The 20,692-nt window shown below is 54.7% G+C and overlaps 1 protein-coding gene across 2 annotated transcripts in view; it reads left to right on the top strand.

Moving 5' to 3' along the window:
- Unc5a (unc-5 netrin receptor A) overlaps nt 1-20,692 on the top strand; it is a 61,849-nt gene that overhangs the window by 26,315 nt on the left and 14,842 nt on the right. For both annotated transcript variants that reach the window (XM_047555245.1, XM_047555244.1), the window contains exon 2: nt 19,399-19,620. In XM_047555245.1, coding sequence (XP_047411201.1) covers nt 19,399-19,620 — 222 coding nt within the window. The remainder of the gene's footprint in view (nt 1-19,398; nt 19,621-20,692) is intronic.

Here is a 20,692-nt window from a genome sequence, read left to right as displayed (position 1 = left end):
TTCCCTTCCGTCTTCTGATTTAATAACAAGTTGGGCTCACAAGGGGGTGACCACACCTCCTCATCTCCCTCCCCTTGAGGGGATCCATACCCTGTCAAGGAGCAGAGCTCAGGGTGGCAGAGGGCACATGTGAGGCATATCCATGCCTCCACCCCCAGAGACCCATGAGCAGGGCAAAGGAAAGCTTCTCCTCTACCTAGCCTCCCTGATGACCAGCTTCTAAATCACCAGCCAAGGGGGTCCATTAAGGACAGGCCAATTTCAGAGAAGCCTTCTCTTTTTCTCATTACTGGGAATTGAACCCAAGACTTCACATGTGCTAGGCAAGTGCCCCACCACTGAGCCACAACCCCAGCCCTGTGCTTTTTTTAAACTTATTTTGATATCCTGCTCAATTAGTTTGTCAGCTGCAAAATGGGGATAATGCTAAAACTAAGTGGTAAACTCATTGAAGGAATTAAGATAGTGTATAAAAATGTGTAAAACTTACAGCAATGACAGGGTTGAATTGAGGCTGGCCTCAAATTTCTGATCCTCCTACCTCAGCCTCCCGAGTAACCATGATTACAGGCATGTGCCATGCCTGCCCAGAGAAGTCTCATTCTGCAACAGGGCAAACAAGACCAAACAAAGGGGAGACTTGCCCACATGATTCCATATAGATCACCCCGAAAGACAGATCAGGTGCAGTAAGGTGCGGCTGGGGTGGGCTTCCAGGCCTGCCTCCATCTCGCCCTGCTCGTGGGTGCCCCCTGGTGTCCTTAAGCAGCAAGGCTGGAGAGAGCTACTACACTGCAGCCCTGAAGGTGGGCAGCCTGCCTGATGCTTCTGTCTGTTTCCCTCATCTTGCATGTCTGAGTTTTGGTTTTTTCACTGACTGGGAAACTCCATCCACCTCCTTCACCAGAGTCGAAGACCTCGGGTTGCATGGAGGCAGGGCAGCTTGCTCATGCTTTGAAAGCTGCAACAGGCAGTTGGGTGTCAGAAACAGTTCTCATCTCTTCAGCTACACTTGTAAGGTCTGCAGGTCAGGACCTCATGGTAATGATGGTGAGCTAAAGTTGTAGGGGCACCAAATGTCTGCTCTAATTTATTTTGTTCCAGCTGCAGAGCTGCTCAGCGATGTAGGTGATTGTGGATGCCACTTGCAGAAAGGGAGGTGCCAGAGTCAGAGAGACTGGTGTGGGTATACAGCTGGCCAGAGGTGGAGCTGGGACTTGAACTTGGGCCTTTAGCTTCCAGATCAAATGTCTGCCAACCACCCAAGAACCTCCCGCAGGACTGAGTCCAGAGGAGCTGTGAATAGCAGCATGGCATGGGTGTCAGCACTGCTCTGCCGCATCTAGCAGTGTGACATGGAGCAAGTTACTTAGCCTCTCTGAGCCTCAGACTGTCAGCTGCAAAATGGGGATGATGCTAATACCTAACGGGTAAACTCATTGAAGGAATTAGGATAGCATATATAAATATATGTAAAACATACAGGAAAGACGGGATTTCTTATTAAGTTAAACACATGCTTACCACATGCCCTAGATACCATTCCCAAGAGAGGTGAAGATATGTGTCCACCAGACTTGTATGTGGAAAGTTCCCAACAGCTTAATTATTTAAATTCACCCAAATCTGGAAACAACCCTGGCAAATGGATAAACACACTATGATACATTCACACAATGGAACACTGCTCAGAGATTAAAAGAAAAAAAATCAACTCCTTCAAGCAAAAACATAGATGATCCTTAAAAGCATCGTGCTAAGTGAAAAAAGCCAGACACAAAAGACCACATACTGTATATTTGCATTTCTGTAACATTCTAGAAAAGGCAAAACTGTAGCAATGGAAAGCAAATCAGTGGTTGCTGCGGGTGGGGAGAAGGGATTGAAAGCAAACGAGTTCAAGGGAACTTTTTGCGGGGGAATGAAATATTTTGTATATTGACGATGGTGGTGGATACCTTTGCCAAAATTCATCAGACTATAGATTTAAAGAGATAAATTTATTTCATACTTTAAAAAAGAACCTGGCATTTAAAAAGTAGAGCCACAGGCCTAGTAAGTGCTGTGTAATTGTAAGCTGCTCCCCCTGTCGCTGATACCACTGTCCTTACTCACGGAAGTTTCTCTGGACTGGTGGTTCACATCTCCATCCCACCTGACCATGCCCTGGTGCCCCCCTGCCTGACTTGGTCGAGGAGGAGGATACCTCTCTCCTCCCACTTGGACACTCTTCCCTAGGGGGTGTGACAGGCCATCTTGGTGCAACCCTGGTTCCTGGAGTTGCTGACAGGAGGCGCATGGGGAGGGCTCTCAGCTGCTTTCCTGAGTCTGGTTTCCCTCCTGCTGATCCTGTGAGGCGCTCAGCGACACGTTAGCAAGAAAGATGCCACAAGAAATAAAGTTTGTTATGAATTATTCTACTTGGGGCTAATTATAGGCACAGAGGAGAGGATTATTTACAGAGACAGGAGGCAGGGGTGGGGGGAGGGCGAGGGACCTGGAGGCGGGGAAGCTAGGTGGAGGGCGGCCGAGAAAGCGGAGCAGAGAAGGCTGTGCTGGGAGTAAACGCGCTTTTAAAATAAAAGCTGTAACTAAACTCAGGTCCAAGCTGGTCAGAGTGTCTCAGGGGACAGATCAGAGGTTCCAGGCCTTGACCATCCTCAGGACGGAGGCAGAGAGAGCACTTAGTCCTGAGATCCCAAGGAATGCCAGGGTTCTCTTGGTAGGGTGGGGGCAGTGGTGGGATCCCCTCCTGGAATCCCAGGAGGGACGCAGGTCTGCACCTGTGTCCACACCCAGTCTCCCAGGCTCTCCTTGTGCTCAGCCTGTGCCAGGGAAAGGAGAGGCCAAGGGAGGTTTATTTCCACCAAAAGAGAGGGGGGTGGTGTCCAGACCACTCTAGAAGAACCCAACCGAACGTGGGTTCTCCTGGTAGGTGAGGGAGGGGCTGGTGGAACTTAGACAAACATGCCGCAACTCAAGCACCCAGCCAACTGTGGCACAGGGGAGCGGGGGCCTGGTGTGACCCCAGCTTCTGGTGCGACCCCAGCTTCTGGTGCTCACTGGGTGGAAGCCCAGTGCTTACATGAAATTTCCTAGTCTTCAGATGTTGGTTTACCTACAAAACACATCTGGGGGTGGCCTGTGGACCAGTGGTCTGCAGCCTCTGAGAGCCAGTCTGGCCTGCTCTTATTCCAGCTGGAACAGAGGCCCAGGCAGGACTGTGGCTCAGTTACCAACCCCAAGACCCATCCTGACTGCAGGGGGATCCCAGCAGCAAGACTTCAGTGCCAGCATGGACTCCCCCCTGACAGCAGCCGTACACTCTGGAGTCTGTTGCAGGCTGGGTCGGTAGTTCCCTCTGCTTGCTAGAGGAGCCCCGGCTACCCAGAGGGCACCAAATGGATCCCGCTCCCCACCCCCCAGAGTGAGCAGTCGGCCAAGACACTTCCAGTTATTTATGCCTGACTGCACCGCCATCTACTCATTCAACCAGGCAGGAAATGACAGTCATCCTCTGCGCCCTGCCCTGCCTCTCTCCTGGCCAGGACAGTCACTCTCCATACCCTGCCACCAGGATGCTTTTCACATCCCTTCCCGCCCTCCAGGGCCTGTTCCAGGTCAGGCAGCTCCCTCTTCTACCATGGTGGTAGCTGCTGCCACCGTAGCCCGCCCTCTGCCCCCAGCAGAGCCATCTCTAAAGCTCTCTGACCCCGCAGCCCTGCTCCAGCCCCGCCTTTCCCAGCTTTGCCATGCCCAGGGCCCTGGCCCTGGATCAAAGCCCTGCTAATCCAACCCATGCTGCCACCAGATGTGTCCTGCTGCAAATGCCTTGCTCACACTGTTCCTCCAACCTAGAATGCCCTTCCCACTTCCCCCTAGATTGCCCCCTGCTCCTGCCTAGTCCCCAAGGTCCACACGGGGCACACACACTATACTCGGTGCCTGCCAGTTCCACTGGACAGCAAGGACCCCAGAGGACCTCTGTAGCCCAGGGCTCAGGACCTGGCACAGAGCAGGTACTCCAAGGACCTGTCCGTTCCTCCATTCAGGGTGTGCTGAGAACCCGCCATGTGCCAGGCCCCCTTCCAGGTGGACATGACAGACGGCCCTCCACTCCCACAGCTTCCTTTCCAGGTGCAGGAAGCTGGGCAACAAAGAAATAAGTCTGGGGCTGGGGCTGGGGCTGGGGCTGGGGCTGGGGCTCGGTGCTGGGACCTGGCATGTGTGAAGCACTGGGTTCGATTCTCAGCACCACATAAATAAATAAGAAAGATCCATTGAAAACTAAAAAACAAAATTTTAAATAAGAAACAAGTCCAACAGGAGACCTGTTTGAGGGGATGAGCACAGGAGCATGACAAAGGCACACTCTCTTAGATGCAGGGAAGGGCTTCCTGAGGAGGTGTCTGAGCTGAGATGGGGCAATGAGTGAGCTGCAGCAGCTGTGGGAATAGCATCCTGGGCAGAGGGAATAGCAGGCACCAAGGCCCGGAGGCAGGACCAAGCTTAAAATGCTGGGACAGTGACCTGTGGCATTTGAAGGGACAGGAGAAAAAAAGGAAGAGCCACATTCAGCAGTTTCCATTTGGGGCCAGGACAGTGCTATTTGCATGGGGAGCTGATCATTTGGGGGACTGCCCAGGATGACTGAAAGGAAATGTCCTGCGGTGGCAGGCTTGGAGTGAGGGTGTGGAAGCCTTTGGCCCCGAGGTCCTTTTGGGGTCTGGCATTCTCCAGAACCAAGGAGGGAGCTGAACGGGACAGGAGCGGGGAGAAGCCTCGGAAAGCCTGGCTGGGGCCAGGAGGAGTCTGGAGGCAGAGGCAGAGGGCTCCTTTAACAAACAGGGAAAGGAGTTTCCGTGGGGAGGTGAGGCCCAGCTGCACTGGAGAGTAAGGAATGAGAACAGGGGGCGACCTGGAGCAGGGAGGGCACAAGAAAAGGAATCCAAACCAAGAGTCCATGGAATGGGTCTTTGTCCTTGATAGAGGACAGTGAAGATCCTCCAGCACCCTTGGGCCATGCATCAGTCCTTCTGTGGACACCTCCTCCAGGAAGCCTCCTGGACAGCACAGATCAAGACCCCAGCTACGTGTTCTCATGCCCCCAGCATTTCCCTGATTGCACTCTGCTGGTGGTGACCGTGGACTTGCCACTGAGGATCAGAGTGCCTGTCTCCCATGAGTGGGTGGACCCCTGCATGGTTTTTCCCTGCATGGTAAACCTAAGCTGCCACTCAGGGCCTGGCACACGTCCTGTTGTAGGAGAGGCTGCGGACACCAGGGAGGGCAGACACAGTCCTGGTGTGAAGGCCCCAGAGGGAGAGGAGGCTGCCGGGCGTGAATTGGTCCAGAAGGAGGTCATGCCGACCTTGAAGCCAGCCGGCCTGTGGGCTGCTCCAAACGGCTGGCTGGAGCTCGTCTCGGCAGGGGGTGGACGTGCGCTAGAGCAGACGCTGCACAAATGCTCTGCCCTCCCAGGGCTTCCACAGGGAGTACCCTCCAAGCCTGAAGGAATGAGAGAGCCGAGCAGCCTCTCTGCCCTCCATCCCCCTCACACTCCACTTGTGCCATCTAATGGCAGTGCCCACATTCTGCTTTGGGGCAGATGAAAGTCTGCCTCGACCATGTCCAGCGGCTTCTCCACATACAGTAGGCCCTGGTGGGGCCCATATTGGATGAGGGATGCTCAAATTCAGCTGTCCCCTTTCTACCCACCGCCTCTTTCTGGGGTGAGAACTGGGAAAGAGGGTCAGGGTCAGCCTCAGGGACTGTCCCGCTGTCCTAGATGGGCCAGGTGGGAGCAGGGCTTGGCTCTGTTCAGCCGTGTATTGACCCAAGCACACTGACCTGTGAGCCCTCTTTCCAGGGCCACCTCCTGTCGGAGGGGGCCCCCTCCTGGGAACAGGCTGCGGAGGGTCCCAAGGATGCCAAGCTGGGGGAGGTGGGGCTTAGCATCCTCTTGCTTCCCTCAATTCATTAAGACCTGTAAATTTTCTCATTAATATACTTAAAGTTCGTTTTAAGGGGAACAAGCACAGAGATAATTGATAATAAACCCTCAGTTAATGCCCTCGGTTTACTGTATGTAATTTATATCCACTGATAGCGTCTCTCACTCCCAATTACCCATTTAGCTGTGGCGATAACAGCAGTTCAATCAGACCAATACCAACTTTTATATATTCCAGCCCAATAGCCATAAATACCCACACAGGGAGACTTGCTGGGCCACTGTATTTTTTTATTAAGATTTAAATATTCATGCAATTATTAGTGATTTATTAGAGCGCTAATGACCTCTTCAAAAGACTCTAAATCTTCACCCAAAGAGGCCCTGGCCCTTCCCTCCCCTCTCCCCCCATTCCTTTTTTTCCCTCCCCCGCCAAAGCCAGAGAAATAGGCTGCTCTTCTGCATCCCAGATGACATCATGGCATGCTAATGTTTCTATGGTAACAGCAGGCAGGTGAGGCGGAGGCCAAGGATGGAGGTCAGGTCCAGGGAGGGGCTGGGCCTCTTTAGGATCCCCACCTACCCTGCCACCCCTCAACTGATCAGGGATCTTCACAATGCAGCCTCATTTTGACATTAGCAACCCCCTCCAGCTCCCTCCCACTCTTACCCTTGACCTAGTGTTGCTGTTCCTTTAGGGGACTTTGGGATAGGGTACATCAGCTTCTCTCTCCCTTGCTTATTTCTTTCATTTTAAAATATTCCACCCTGATCACATCAAAGTAAGAATTGTGCAGGGATCTGGGGTCCTGGGACCCAAGGCCCAGAGAGGGCAGCAGCTCTCCTCAGGGTGCACAGCAAGACCAGGCCACCTCTCTCTCCTTCTTCAAACCCTTTCCCTGCTTCCTCCAGTCCCCTCTTCTCCACCCACAAGACCTCAGAGCCCATTAAAGGGGCAGGAAAGATAATGAACAAACCAGGAAAACATGAAATCAATATCAGGAGAAAAAAGTACGGCTGCCATTAAGTGAAATAAACAAGCTGGTAATTATTTGGACAGCGGGTAATTAAAATGGGGTGAGCGCTCATTACTGTCTTGTCAAGGGTGTGATGGGCGCGGCCAGACACCCTTTTCTCAGCTGGAAGGTTGCAGCCAGGTCTGGGTTGGTTCCTTCCCAGACGGGATTGGAGTCCCCCAACCCCAACCGCCCTGTGCCTCTGTCTCTAGCAGCCTCTGCAGGCTCACCCGGGGTCACTTTCTGAGGCGCAGATCAAAGGCAGCAAGGCCGCTTCTGACCTGTCCCCTACTCACTGCTCATGATTTCCACCACTTTCCCTGACAGGGAGCAACTCACTGCCCTCAGGCCTCAGCCACAGGTGGGCACCTGGTGCCAGCAATTAAACCCCCGCCAGTGGGGATGGAGAGATGACCCCCGCAGTCTCTGCCAGCCCCTGGGGGCCTCCTTCAGGAGGCTATGGTGCGGGGAGGCGGGGGAGCAGGGGAGAGAGGAGATAGAGTGGGCCTAGCAGTGACAGAGCTGGAGTCACTAGCAGTGTTCAAGCAGGAGGAGGAAGCTCCCCCTTGCCCTGCCGTGACCCCAATTTGTAAGGTCGAAAGAGACCTTGGCTGCTTTCAGCCTGGTTTTGCCCTGCCAACTCGTCTGGCTTAAAATGTTCAAATTAATAGTCAACGTTTTAATATGGGAGGTTTCACATAGAGATGGACTTCAAGCTTCTCTTGAAAGAAAAAATTCCTGCACATCTTGGCCAGCCTGGTTGAATGGCAGTGATTGACTGACCCTTGGATGGGCATTGTCACACTCTGCTTCTCCTGGCCCCCACCCAGCCCCTGAAGGCACCCAAGTTTGCCAACCTGATCCAGTCCAACCCTTCTGAGACCCAGAGGGGAGTGACTGGCACAAGATCACACAATTAGATGGAAGTTGAGTGAGGACAAACTTGCCATCTCCTGAGCTGGACACAGCTGAGAAAAGTGTTCCTGCCATGCACACTTAAGGATACACAGTGTCATGGAGAAGGTGGCCATGCCCAGCCCCACGTCACTCAGATAATGCTGTCAGTCATGGGAGGCAGAGGACAGAGCCATGCATTCATGAAGCAGAGCTGGGGAGTGGTGTCCTGGAGGAAGTGACATCTTGAATTATGAATTAACAGGGCCAGGGGCATTGAAAGTGGATAGGGTGTCCTGTAGGGGAAGTTAGGATGAGGACCTCAAATTTAGTTAGTGGATGTGGCTGAGCAGCCTGCAGGGCGTGGGTGGGTGACCAGGGATGAGGCTGCTGCGCTGGCCTGGGAGTGTGTAGGGGCCACCAAATTCTGCTCTGTGGTCCTGGGAACCATGGCAGGGTTTGAAGTGTGAGTCGGATTTTCTTTCTAGAAATAGGAGCATAATTGAAGATGGCATCAAAGCCAGGAAGTGATCCAGGGGAGGCGTGTTGCGGGGGTAGGGGTAGGAGAGTGAGTGAGTCAGGTGGCATGAGGCAGGAGAGAGCTGGGCACTGAAGGGCTGCAGCGTGGAGTCCGGTCAGGGAGCAGAGTCCCACAGGCTCAGAAACTCCCTGGGAGGCAGAGCCCCTGCTGCCTGAGGGAGGAAGTCCTAGGGAGCAGCTTTGGGTGAGACCACTGAGTTGACGTGGGACATGCCCAGAACAAGGTCACAGGAAGCATCCAGAGGTACAGAAAGCGTTGGGTTGGAGCTCAGAAGTGAAGAATGGGCTGGGGAGCCTTGAACAGGAGGTGGTGAGAGCCAGTGGAAGCGGTACCCCAGAAGAGGGCAGAGCACAATCAGGTGGCTGCATGGATGAGGGACAGAGGAAGGTCCAGTTAGATGATTGACAGGTGAGGATCTGCCATGTGTATCAGCCACTGCCACTGCCTAAGGCTGCAGGGACTCATGGGCAGGTGGCTCAGTCTGACACTGGGTGGCTGTTTTCCTGTGGTTCCTATATGAGGAGGGGTGGAGGTGGGCTTGGCTGCTGAGAATGGTTGGCTGGTGACCTGTAGTCAGAGTCACACTCCTGGTGTGAGCATCAGTCACTCCAGTTGATTCAGGCTGGAGCTCAGTGGGCAGTGATAGGCACACCCATGAACGCTAGAGGCCCTGGCACAGCAGCTGTGGTTCTGGGAGGCTGGATCCGGGACTTCCAGTGGGGCTGTGGCCAGGAGCCCCTCTTGGGCACTGTTCCATTGGCCAGCACCTGGCATGGCTCCGGCACATTGTACTCAGCCAATGATTGCTGGATGGATGTGCCCTGGGTAAGAAGCTGTCACTACGTCATGCCTCAGTTTCCTTGCCTGTAAATTGGAGATGTAAATATTAGTTTGGGGGATGTGGCTCAGTAGTGTAGAGCACTTGCCTGGCATGCGCAAGGCCCTGGGTTTGATTCCCCAGTACCACAAAAATAATAATCGTTTTGTGCCCCCAGAATCGCTGCTAAAGTTAGGTAAGAAAATCCATGTGAAGTTAGACACCATAATCGCTGTGACTCTGTGTGTGTATGCGCCCAGGACTGTGTGACCTCCCTCATGTCTCCAGGCTCTGGACGCTGGCCTGCATGCCCCGAGCTGCTGCTGTTTTGGGACCACCCCTGGCCCCAGCTCAAGCCAGACTCACATTAAACCAGTGAGATATGAAATGTCACCATACCCAGGACAGGGTCTTTAATTAAATTAATTGCCAGCAACATTGTAAAAATGCTGATGGGGTCATAAACGGCCATAGGCAATGCTGTCCATCATCCCCGAGGCCCTGCCAGGGGCCACACCTGTGTTGGGGCCGGGGGTGGGAGTGAGCCAGGCTGCAGCCATCAGGGAACTCTTTGAGCCCCTGGGACTCAGGCTGACTTCAGGAGATGGTGATGGGAGCGTGGAGGAGGGCTCTGCCCTGTTGGGGAGCAGAGGACTTGTCTTCAGGATGTGTTTGTGGAATGTCACACCATTCTTACTTAGCCTCTAAGTTTACCTGGTAAAGGACATGGGTGGAAATGGGGAGGGGTGCCTAGGGAGCTGGCACAGGGAGGGGATCATCATCCTCTAGCCTATAGGCCAGAGCATTTACCCTCCATAATCCATGGGCAATCTGAGAATCTGGCCCAGTTCTGCCACCAATTGCTGTGTGACCTTGAGCAGGTGCTTCCCCTCTCTGAGCCCCAGTTTCCTCATTAGGAAGACAGGAAGACCCCTCCCTGCCTGCCTGCCTCCCTTGTGTTCCCAGTGCCCTCCTGGCCACCCTTCCATGGCCTCTCACCCTTCGGGGAACTATGCCAAGAATTCTTTTATGTCTCTTTCATCTGGGGCTGCCACAGGCCCTGGCAAGGATCAGAGCCTGCGCGCAGGCCTGAGTGTGGGTGAGGGGGCGGGGCCAACCGCGCCCCTTTGCCGGGTGCGAGGTGGGGGCCACACCTACCACCAGCACCCGCAGCCGGACCAGAAACGCAGCGCAGCCACACACTCCTCGCCTGCCAGAGATCCAAAGCAGGCACCAGCCTGCTGCCTTCCCAGCTCTCCCTGGGCTCTGTGACCACATAATTACCCCAGATTCCATTCTATTTAATTGCAGCTTATTAAATTCTAACCAGCCAATTATCAGCCACAATTACAGCTTAATTCGGGGACACAATAGCTATTTTATCGTTTGTTAATCAAATGCTTATTTAGACCTCAGCTTTATTAACTATTTCTCTGACCTGAGGCAAGGCCCCTGGCAGGAAGGGGGCCCCAGGTGGGGCCCCAGGAGCCTGTCCCTAGTCACAGCACTCCTTCCCTTGGAGTTTCTAAGTCCCTTTGCCAGCAGGCTCAGGGGCTCTTCATGATGGCCGAGGCATCATGTCAAGTGGGTGCTGTGTGTAGGGAAGACCCCATGTGCACGTCAGTTCATTTAGCACATTACTCATGATGACATGCCCCACATCAGGCCCTGTGCGGGTGCAGGGACTGCAGCAGTGAGCAGACGGACACGGTCCCCACTGTCATTATACATGGGGACGGGGCGGGGAGGAACCACAAGCAAGCAAGACGACCTCAGGTAGTGAGGAAAACAGGCGGGGAAGCAAGGCAGGGGCTAGCAGGGGCTGCCTCATACACCTCTAAGAGGTGACATGGGAGATGAGACTGAGGGACCAGAGAGGGACAACTGTGGGACGAGCAGGGGCAGCAAGTGGCAGGCACAGGAAGCAGCAAGTGCAAAGGCCCTGCAGTGGGAGGAGCTTGGAGAGCTTGAGAAAGAGTGAGGAGTGGACACAGGTGCAGAGGGGGAGGCAGTGAGCCAGACCAGGCATCGCCCGGAGGCGTTCGCCTGCCCTCGGCCTGGCCCCAGCTCTTCGGCAAAAGTCCCTCTTGTTTTTGTGGGTTGTGTGACCGTCCACAAGTCCTAAGACCTGCCCCTCATCTGTAAAGCAAGAAGCGAATAGAAGAAACATGAGTGCGGCTGCCAGATCATATGTGGCCCCTGTCAGGCAGCATGGCCGGTCGTGGTCCCACTTGGTGTGACCTGAGCTGGTGAGGTGATGTCCCCCACCCTGCCTCACTTTGTTCTTTGAGGTTCAGACTCTCTGCATGGCCTCCTGGTGCCTGTCTGTCCTTGTGACCAGGCCCCTGGAGTCCACAGGGAAGAGGGTGACTTTCCTCCGATCTTGGGGAGGTGGCTGCTGCTTCTGTGACACTTTCACGCACATGTTACCATGGAAACCAGAGTGCTGCACACGCATGTGTATGAGCGCAGGTCGGGGGAGCAGCCTCCCTTCTGAGAGACTGCCCCCCCCCCCCGGTCACTTTCAGCTCCTGAGTGCTCCTAGTTGGAAGAGACTGTTACTGTCCCCTCCCTTAGTCACCTGACACACTCTAAGCCAAAAGAGGCCGAACCCAGACTTCTCCCTGTGCTCTGGGGAGTCCTGTGCTATTGGGAGTGACAGGCAGGGAGATAGGTGATTGAGGGATGGATGAAGGGGCCAGAAGGGAAGGAATCTCGCAGCCCTGACCCACCCCATCCATGTGCAGGATCAGCCATATTTGCCCACTTCACAAAAGACGATGACGAGGCTCTAGAAACAGGTGGTTTGCATCAGGATCTGGAGCAGGTCTTAGGAGGCCTGGGAAACTGCTAGTGGCCATACAGATGTCTTTTAAGTTTGGAATTTGAAGGAATTCCTTTGCTGGGCCCATGGTATCCTGCCTTCACTTTGGGCAAGTCCGTAGCTCTGGATTGCTGCCTGGAACCTCATGGCTTTTCATGTGCTCCCCCACCATCTGTGGTCTCAGGTGGGGTTCAGAGCATCTGATTCCAACCCTGCTCATGGACTCTCCCAGCTCCACCTTTCACAATCTCCCCAGCATCTCTCCCCCTCCCGCCTCTCTCTTACGGTCCCGCCCTCAGCAAGTGCAGAATGTGCCCCTGCATATGACAGCCTCCTAGTGAATCTCCCTCATCGCAGAATTGTCCATGTGGTGCAGGCCCACAACCCCAGCTACTCGGGAAGCTGAGGCAGGAGAATCCTAAGTTCAAAGTTAGCCTGGGCAACTTAGCAAGACCCTGTCTCAAAATACAATCTTTAAAAAGCTAGTAGTAGAGCACTACCTTAGCATGTGCAAACTCCTGGCTTCAATCCCAAGTGCCCCCCAAAAATAAATGAATAAATAAACAATAACAACTCATGCAACATCTCAGGCCACCAGGGTGCAGATGGGAGGAAAGTGCAAATCCCCATTCCCTGGGTGTCTGCAAGCCGGGGCTGAGCCACACTGGGCTTCGGCACCCCTCTGCCTGGCTCCACTGTGTCCTGGTTTCATTACTTCATCTGCCTCCCCTGGAATGGGCTCTCTCTGCCTCCCCAGGGTCTAGCACTAATACTTAAAAGAACCCTCTTCCCAGAAACTGAGGTAGGAGGTTGTGAGTTCAAAGCCAGTCTCAGCAATTTAGTGAGATAAGCAACTTAGCAAGACCCTGTCTCAAAATAAAACATAAAAAGGACTGGGGATGTGGCTCAGTGGTTAAGTGTCCCAGGGTTCAATCCCTAGTACCATAAAAAAATAAATAAATAAAAGAACCCACTTCCCTTCCAATGAATTTGTTGGTTTGATAGATTGAAAGTGTCTCCTGGCCAGATGTGAGTTCATTATCCACCCCCAACCCTTTATTTCTGGACTCTGGTCCCAATTCAAGGAATGAGGATCAACATTCATGCAACAGATGCTCTCTAGTACATGCTGTGTCAGACTCTGACCAGGCTCTGGGGATGGGTGGGAGATACAAACACTCAGTCCCTGCTCATGAGGCACCAATGGTTTGTCTGAGGAGACACACCCATAAGTGGTGGCAATACTGCCAGCTCAACCTGGTGGTTAGGGAAGGCTTCCCAGAGGAGGGGATGTTTGGGCAGACTTTGCAGGATGAGTAGAAGTCCCCCAGGCAGGTAGAAGCTGGGCAAGTGGATCAATAGGGTGAAAAGATCCTAACTCCAACTGGCTTAAGCCAAAAAAGGAATTTTTTGGCTTACATGACTGAAACCCACCTCCAGCACCGAGCTTTTAAAATTTTTTTTTATTTTGAGACAGGGTCCAAGAGGAGTCGGCCTCTCTATCCCTGGTTATCGCCATTCTCTGATCTCCTGCTTCAGAGCTATTAATTGCCTCCTCCTGCTCTCGGCCTCACCATGGCCAACCAGGCCTGCAGGACTGGCCTTCCCCTGGTAGTAGCTTCACCATCTCCAGGGTCACCCTCAGCTCCAAGCCCAGCAGAAAGAGATTCTCTTGTTCTGCAGCCCAACCAACAACCTGAAATCTCATCTCTTCAAAAGGGGGAACTGAATGTGTGCCTGGGAATAGCCAGGCCCCAAGAGGACCTACCAAGTGCAACCCTCCAGGAAGAGACCACTGTGAGGCTCCCCAAGGCAGGCTGGGAGCACAGCACCAGGGGGAGAGGGGCAAGATGTTGGGCGGCAGCCAGAACCCTGTCAGGGTGGAGAACAACAGAAGCTGCTGTGCCGGCGGCCTCTCCTCCACCCCATTCCAGAACATTTCTCAGGGAGCTTGAAAGCAGCTTGCTGTCCTGCCTGCCTGCTCTGTTCCTGGTTTGGGGTGACAGGACCCAGGGCCCAGGGTTGATGGGAGGATGAAAGGAATAGGTGGGGGTGGGGGCTGGCAAGAAAAGAAGTGCTGGCCTCTCCCAGCCACATGAAGCCAGGTGACACCCTGCACCCACCCCTCCTACCCGGCTCCCCAGGATGAAGGCCTCCTCACTCAGTAAATACGAGTTCATTAATAGCTTGATTAATCACACCTCATATTTTCATGGTACTTTTAAAAATAAAACATTTGAAAGCATGTTCACACCCACCCTGGGCCTCTGTTACAGGCAGATCTTATCTGCAGGTGAGGAAATAGGGGGAGGCCTGGCCTCAAAGAGCAGCATGTCTGGGGGTGGGTGGGGGCATCCTAGAGTGAGGGAGCCTTCTCCCTGCCCAGGACTTTGTGGGCTGCTCTGCCCTGTCTCTGGGTCTTCCCACAGAACAAGAATGAAGGGGCCACCCTTGGGCAGATCTTCTGAATTCCTAGGGAGAAGAATCAGGGGTTACTCAGTCACTCAATAAACACTCCCCCACATGGGCTCTGCCCCAAGGGAATTCAGATCTAAGGAGAGACACTGCATGAAAACAACCCCCAACCCCTGGAAGGAGGGTGGACCAGGTAGGGTGGTCTATCACAGTCCACTCCACTAGCTGCCCACAGCAGCCTCCCATCCATGTGCCCACTGCTACCCCTCCCCCACTCACACAGGGATGTCACACTAGGTCCCTGCACACAGTCCCCAAAGATTTCTACTGCACTTGCAATGAAACCCCAACTTCTTGCTGGACCCTAAAGCCCGCCCCCCAGCACCACCAGGGAGAGTTGTCCAGCCCCTGCTTCCTCTGTAACTCAGGAGCCTCCCCCTCACTCCTTCCGCTCTGCTCCTCAGCTTCCTCACTGGCCTCAGGCAAGGCAGCCACTTCCTGTCTTGGGGTCTTCACTGTCCCTTTTCCTAAATCACTCTTTAGCCTGGCCTCAGAGATCAGAGCATCGCTTTGATGTCACTTCCTAAGCCCCCTCGCCTCCAGAGCCCTCTCCCACACCCTTTCTGAAACAGCACCCTCCTCCCTTCTTACCAGAAATGCTTGACTTGGGGGTGTTCCATTTCCCCAAACTCCTGAGAGCCTGCCCTGTGTTTCTCTTGCTCATGGCTGTATCCCAGGCCCAGAACCGTTTGTGACACTCGGCAGACACTCAGGATTTGTTGAATGAATGAATACGTTTCAGGTCATGGGAGAAGGTGGCATCTGTCCCAGGCTCAGCTCTGGCCAAGGCCCCTTACCCAAGGGTCTCTCACCGTTTCTTTGGCACCGGCCCTGGGGTGTCATCAACTTTCCTTCCCTTTTGAAGCTGCCATCCCTTTAGCCCCAGGCCTCCCTACACACTCATGCACAGCCTTCCCATCCTTGCTGTCCCTGGGAAGAAAAGGGTGGGGACTGGCAGGGTTGTTGCTCCTGCCCTTGCTGGGGAAGCCCAGGCAGGGGTGCCAGCTCCAGCTGACTTGAGCAGTTGGTGCTCTCCTGAGAGAGGCGGTGCCAGCTGGCCAGCCCTGGGGCTCATCGCAAATGGGGTTCTCACTTCAGGGCGTGAGCTGTTGGCATTCCTGGTGGCCAAGAGCATGCTAAGAATCTGCTAATAAATGAAAGTCATCTTCTAACTCAATTCCAAGAGGGCAGCTGGGCCAAGTCCTGGGCCAGTGGGAAAGTCTTGACTGCAGGTAGTGGAAGGAGCCTCTGGAAAACCAGGGTACGTGGGAATCAGGGCATAGGAGCACCCGTGAAGCCAGGGGCCCTGTCCCTGCCACTCTCCTGTAGCTCCAGCTCCCACAGCAATGGTGCCCCACTCCCAGTCCCCAGAGCTTGCACTTAGCTGCCTTTAACCATCTGGCAGGGACCAAGGCTGGGCAGTCTGATGGTGGGGACAGGAACCTCAGCCCCCTACTTGCTTCTCTTGTGGTAAGAGCAATAGCGCCGGTGGGGATAGGCCCCAGGTGTAGAGAGGGTGTGATGGGACGTATGGTTTTCTGGGTGTTTCCGAGAGAAAATTATGGGAGGTGTGAAGCTAATGTTTAGGGGGTCAGGGGGTGCTTCTGCAGAGAACTGGCAGAGAGGCTGGGACCAGAAGAGAAGTCCCAGGGCTGTCTGACAAAGGTGCTTCACTCCATCCTGAAACACCCCTGGAAGCCAGGCAGATGGTAGAAATAGAAGCAGGTCCAGTGTGCAGCAATAGGGAGTAGTGGCAAACGAGCACTCTCATGCAGTATTGCAAGGATCACATATCATTTGGCACTCAGTGTGTCTGCTTAGTGTTGTCCTTGATAAACAAGCACAAGGTTCCTATAAAAGAGAAAGAATGCTCACTCTGGTAACCTGTGATGCAGGAGGGGAGATACCTAAAATTCATTCTGTGCCTTAGTTCAAGTGATAGGCCTAACTGACCCCTGGTGGGTTGTGGGAGGTCAGTCAGTGCTGACCACAAGGGTAGAGGTCACTTAGTGAACTCTGGGGGCAGAAAGAAGGAAAGCTAGCCTAACTACCAGGCAGTGTCTCATGGTCCCTAAAGGACATCCTGTAGGGTCTGAGATTACCATCTACCCATGGCCTTCCTGTATCCTTGCTAGAGGGCATAGCTGCAGGCTGGAGGGTGCCCCCTGGGGCCACCCAATAAATACCCCCCCAGAGATGGGGGGAGGCTACGCCAGTGTGGCGTGACAGAGGCCCTGGAGAAGTGAGCTATGTCCCTTATTGGTCACAGTACATTTATTTTTCATTAGCAGTTAAATGCAGACATGAGGGATTGTGCAGGGTTCAGTGGGCGGCTGACGTGAGCAGTGCTTGGTGCGCTGATCAATAGAGGCTGTGGGAGCACACCTGCTGCCCACCCCACACCCCCAGTCAGAGAGGGGTCCTGCCCACGCAGCTCCCAAGCCAGGAGACAGGATCAGGGCATCTCATTGAGCTTCTGCCTATCAAGGGGTGTGGTGGGAGCAACTGAAGAGCTGCCCTGGGGCTCTGTGATGCCTGTCCTCCCACCCCTCTTGCCCCTGCAGGACCTTGCTCTGGAGTCCAGCTTGGCCAGGTCTCCGTGTAGCCCTGGAGTCTACAGAGATGCTATGACTTGTCCCCGTACATATCTGTAGAAACCACTGGGCCTACTAGCACCCACCTGTACCCATACTCCAGAGCCACCTCCCAGCTTCCCAGACCCACCCCCTTCCATTCATTCTCCAGACCTTGGGAGGTCTGGATGCCGCCCTGCACCCCCTAAAGCCACTGCCTGGGTCAGGAGCTGGGCATGCAGCTCAGTGGTAGAGAATGTGCGAGGCCTTGGGTTCCATCCCCAGCACCAGCAAATGGGTCATGAGGTGGCTGCCACTGTGCATTCTGAGTCCAGGGCCAGATCTGGGACTCTAGTGCAGGGGACTGCCCCTCAGCCTCACGTCTTCCATCTGTAAGGTGCTGGATGGTCTCTTCCTTCTGCCTGCATCCCCACCTTCCTGAGCCTCAAACCGGCTGGGGCTGGGAAAGGATGACCTTCACTTTCAGGGATGCACCGTGTGCTTGGTGTTTGTTATGGAGCTGCAGGAACATGTAAGGGGTGGGCAGCTGCTGAAGGGAGGTCACCAGAGAGAGAAATAACCCCGGGAGAGACCAGAGTCTGCACACAGGGCCAGGGAGGCAGGGCGAGGGGCAGGGACAGGAGGAGTGTCAGGGCACCCAGAACGGGTGGAGGACCCACCCGCTGCCGGCAGCTCTGCCCTGCAACATCAGAAATGCCCTCATGCCACTGTGCCTTGTCCCCACAAGGGCACAGCCGTGGCCCTCCTAAGACAAGGCACCTGCTACCTCTGTGCCTCAGTGTCCTTAACGGCCTCACCCCTGAAGAGCTGGCTGTGGGCATCACTGAGCTGGCCTGAAATCCTTGCCCCCGTCAGCAAGGCCCCAGGTGCTGGCAGCTACTCACACCTCATGCGCACCTCACGGGCCTTTTCCGTTTCATCCTCACGATGCTAAGAAGCAGGCTCTGGTTCTCTCCCCATTTTGTAGCCGGGGTGGGGGGTCCCACCAGGCCCTCAGCCTCTCAGCCGCAGTCTGAGGATGTCTGCAGAACACCCCAGCAAAGCCACGGGCTTGAGGCCGAGGTTCTCATTCCCGACCTGGAAGGAGAGGGTCCTTGTGCAAGCGGGAGAAAAGGGGCGAACTGGCCTAGGCCTGGGTGCTCCCTGAGAGTGGGCCAGGTCCAAGGAGCTAGGCTTCCCCCTTTGAACTGTGTGAGATGCCTTTGGACTTCCCCACAGACTGAAGTGATCCACATTCCTAGATTGCAAAGCCAGAAATTCCCCAAAACACCACCTAACTCCCCAAGGTCATCAATGCCATGGATCTTAGACACATATTTTTCTGTGACTTTCCGCCGCTTTGTGCTAAGGCCCCTATTAACTATGAATGTGGGGGAGGGGAAGCACTACAGTCCTAATGGGGGAGGCCAGGCTAGTAGTTGGGGTTGTGTTTGATGGGCAGCTGGGTGAGGCAGAGCTGAGGGTGCCCCCCCATCCCCTCCCTCAGGGGTCCTGCTGGTGGACAGACCTATCAGACTGCTCTGGGGTTTTACCTTCGCCAATGCCTCAGAGCCAATTACCTGTGTAATTAGCAACAAATGACTTGTGGGATGGTTGTGGGTTTTGGTTAAAATTAGAAAGAAACCCATATTTAGGTCTTCTTGAAGGGGTGGGAGGTAACCCAGGTCCCTGGGACTCCCAGACAGACTGTCCTGGCTCCCACCCTACCATGTCCACCCAGCAGCCCTGCCACTCAACCCCTTCCCACCCCCTCTCCAGGCCCTCTGTCCTATACCACTGCTCCCAGAACCCCCTCCACAGTCCCTCGAAACCCCTCCTGGCCTTCCTCCACCCCTCCCTTCCCCATTCACTTGGTGTTTTCTGAGCACCTGCTTTGGGCAGGGACCAACCAGGAAGGGAACCCCAGAAGAAGCCAGTTGAAGAGACCCTGCCTTCCCCAACTCCAGACTACCCACTTGCCCTGCCAGGGTCCCCTCCCCTTCTCTGGGTCTTCCCCTAGACCTGCTTCACCGTATCCCTGAATTTCCACCAGGGTAACTCTTCTGGCTGGCATGGGATGTGCGCCCCAACCTCACTGCCTCTCACCGCAGTCTTCAGCATGTGTGCTGCTTCTTCTCCCATTCTGAATGCTGAAGCTCAGAGAGGGCATCCAGTGGCCTGAGTTTGCCCAGCTGAGAAGTAGCTGAGCCTGTACTCGCTCAGCCCTGCTCTGAGCTGGGACCTTTGCTATGTTGGCAGCCCCAGGGAGGACCCCACTTACCTTCCCCATTTGCCCCTGCTGCAGGTGCCCAGCAGAGTGCCACAGTGGCCAACCCAGTGCCTGGCGCCAACCCAGAACTGCTTCCCCACTTCTTGGTGGAGCCTGAGGACGTGTACATTGTGAAGAACAAGCCAGTGTTGCTGGTGTGCAAGGCCATGCCCGCCACGCAGATCTTCTTCAAATGCAACGGGGAGTGGGTGCGCCAGGTGGACCACGTGATCGAGCGTAGCACCGACGGAAGCAGTGGTAAGGCCGGGCTGGGGCCGCCAGGAGTCTTGGCCAGCCCAGAGGGTCCTGCCAGCCCTGTCAGCAGCAAAGCCAGGAAGGAACCAACTCTGTGCCCACCACCTCCTGTGTCACCAGGCGAGGCAGGATTCCCACACCTGGGACCTGTGTCTATACACAGATGCCTTCCCTGGGAGATGCCGCTCCTACCAGCTTGGCAGGGGAGAAAGAGAGAAGTCCCACACATATGCACACGGTGCCCCAGGATCTCAGATCAAGAGGTGGCATGAGGGGCAGTGCCTCAACCTGAACGGGGTCAGGCAGGGCCAGGGACAGCGTGGCAAGAAGGTGCCAGCAAAGAAAGGGGGCTTTTGGAGGAAGTGGGTCCCTGATGACTAAAGAGCTCTTGGACCTCACATTCATTTCCATGTGTGTTCATTCATTCATTCATTCATTCATCCATCCATCCATTCATTCATTCATTCATTCCTGTGTTCATTCCCACATTCCCTAAGCATCCACACCCCTGCTAGGAACATAACCCAGAGAGGCAGATAGTAGGGAGAGGAAAGCAGGATGGAGGCTTCCCAAGGCACACAGGGAGGCTCCTCAGCGAAGATAAACTAAGGAAGGAGTAGTAATTGGCCAGGGAGAGGAAAAGGGGAAGAGCACCCTGGCAGGGGTCATGGCACAAGCAAAGGCCTGGAGACAGACAGGCCTGGAAGTGAGGGTGCAGGGCATGCGGGGAGACTGAAGGGATGTGACTCTTCTAAGGATTTCAAGTTGCAGAGCTTTGGGTGACACTCAGGAGCTCATGTGGGGACTGACAAGACCTAGAGACACAGAGGAGAGGGAACCAGTGGGACTCTTCTGAAGGTGCAGAGGGGGCTCCTAGGGCAATAGGCATCAGATTCAAGAAGTGCCCCTTCCATGTGACACTGCACTTCCCCACCACCAGTCCTGGCCTCAGGCAGCAGGGGGACCATGGGCTGAGTGCACAGAGCCCTTGTCTGGGTTCTGCTGCTGCCCAAGAGGAGGACCAGGAGGCAGATACACAGGACGTTCCAACAGCCTCCCCGTCTCCTTGGCCCTT

The sequence above is a fragment of the Sciurus carolinensis genome, chromosome 6 (assembly GCF_902686445.1).
Source record: "Sciurus carolinensis chromosome 6, mSciCar1.2, whole genome shotgun sequence".
Taxonomy (NCBI): Eukaryota; Metazoa; Chordata; class Mammalia; order Rodentia; family Sciuridae; genus Sciurus; species Sciurus carolinensis.
Note: the sequence above shows the minus strand (reverse complement) of the source record. Positions and strands in the feature narration are given on the sequence as shown.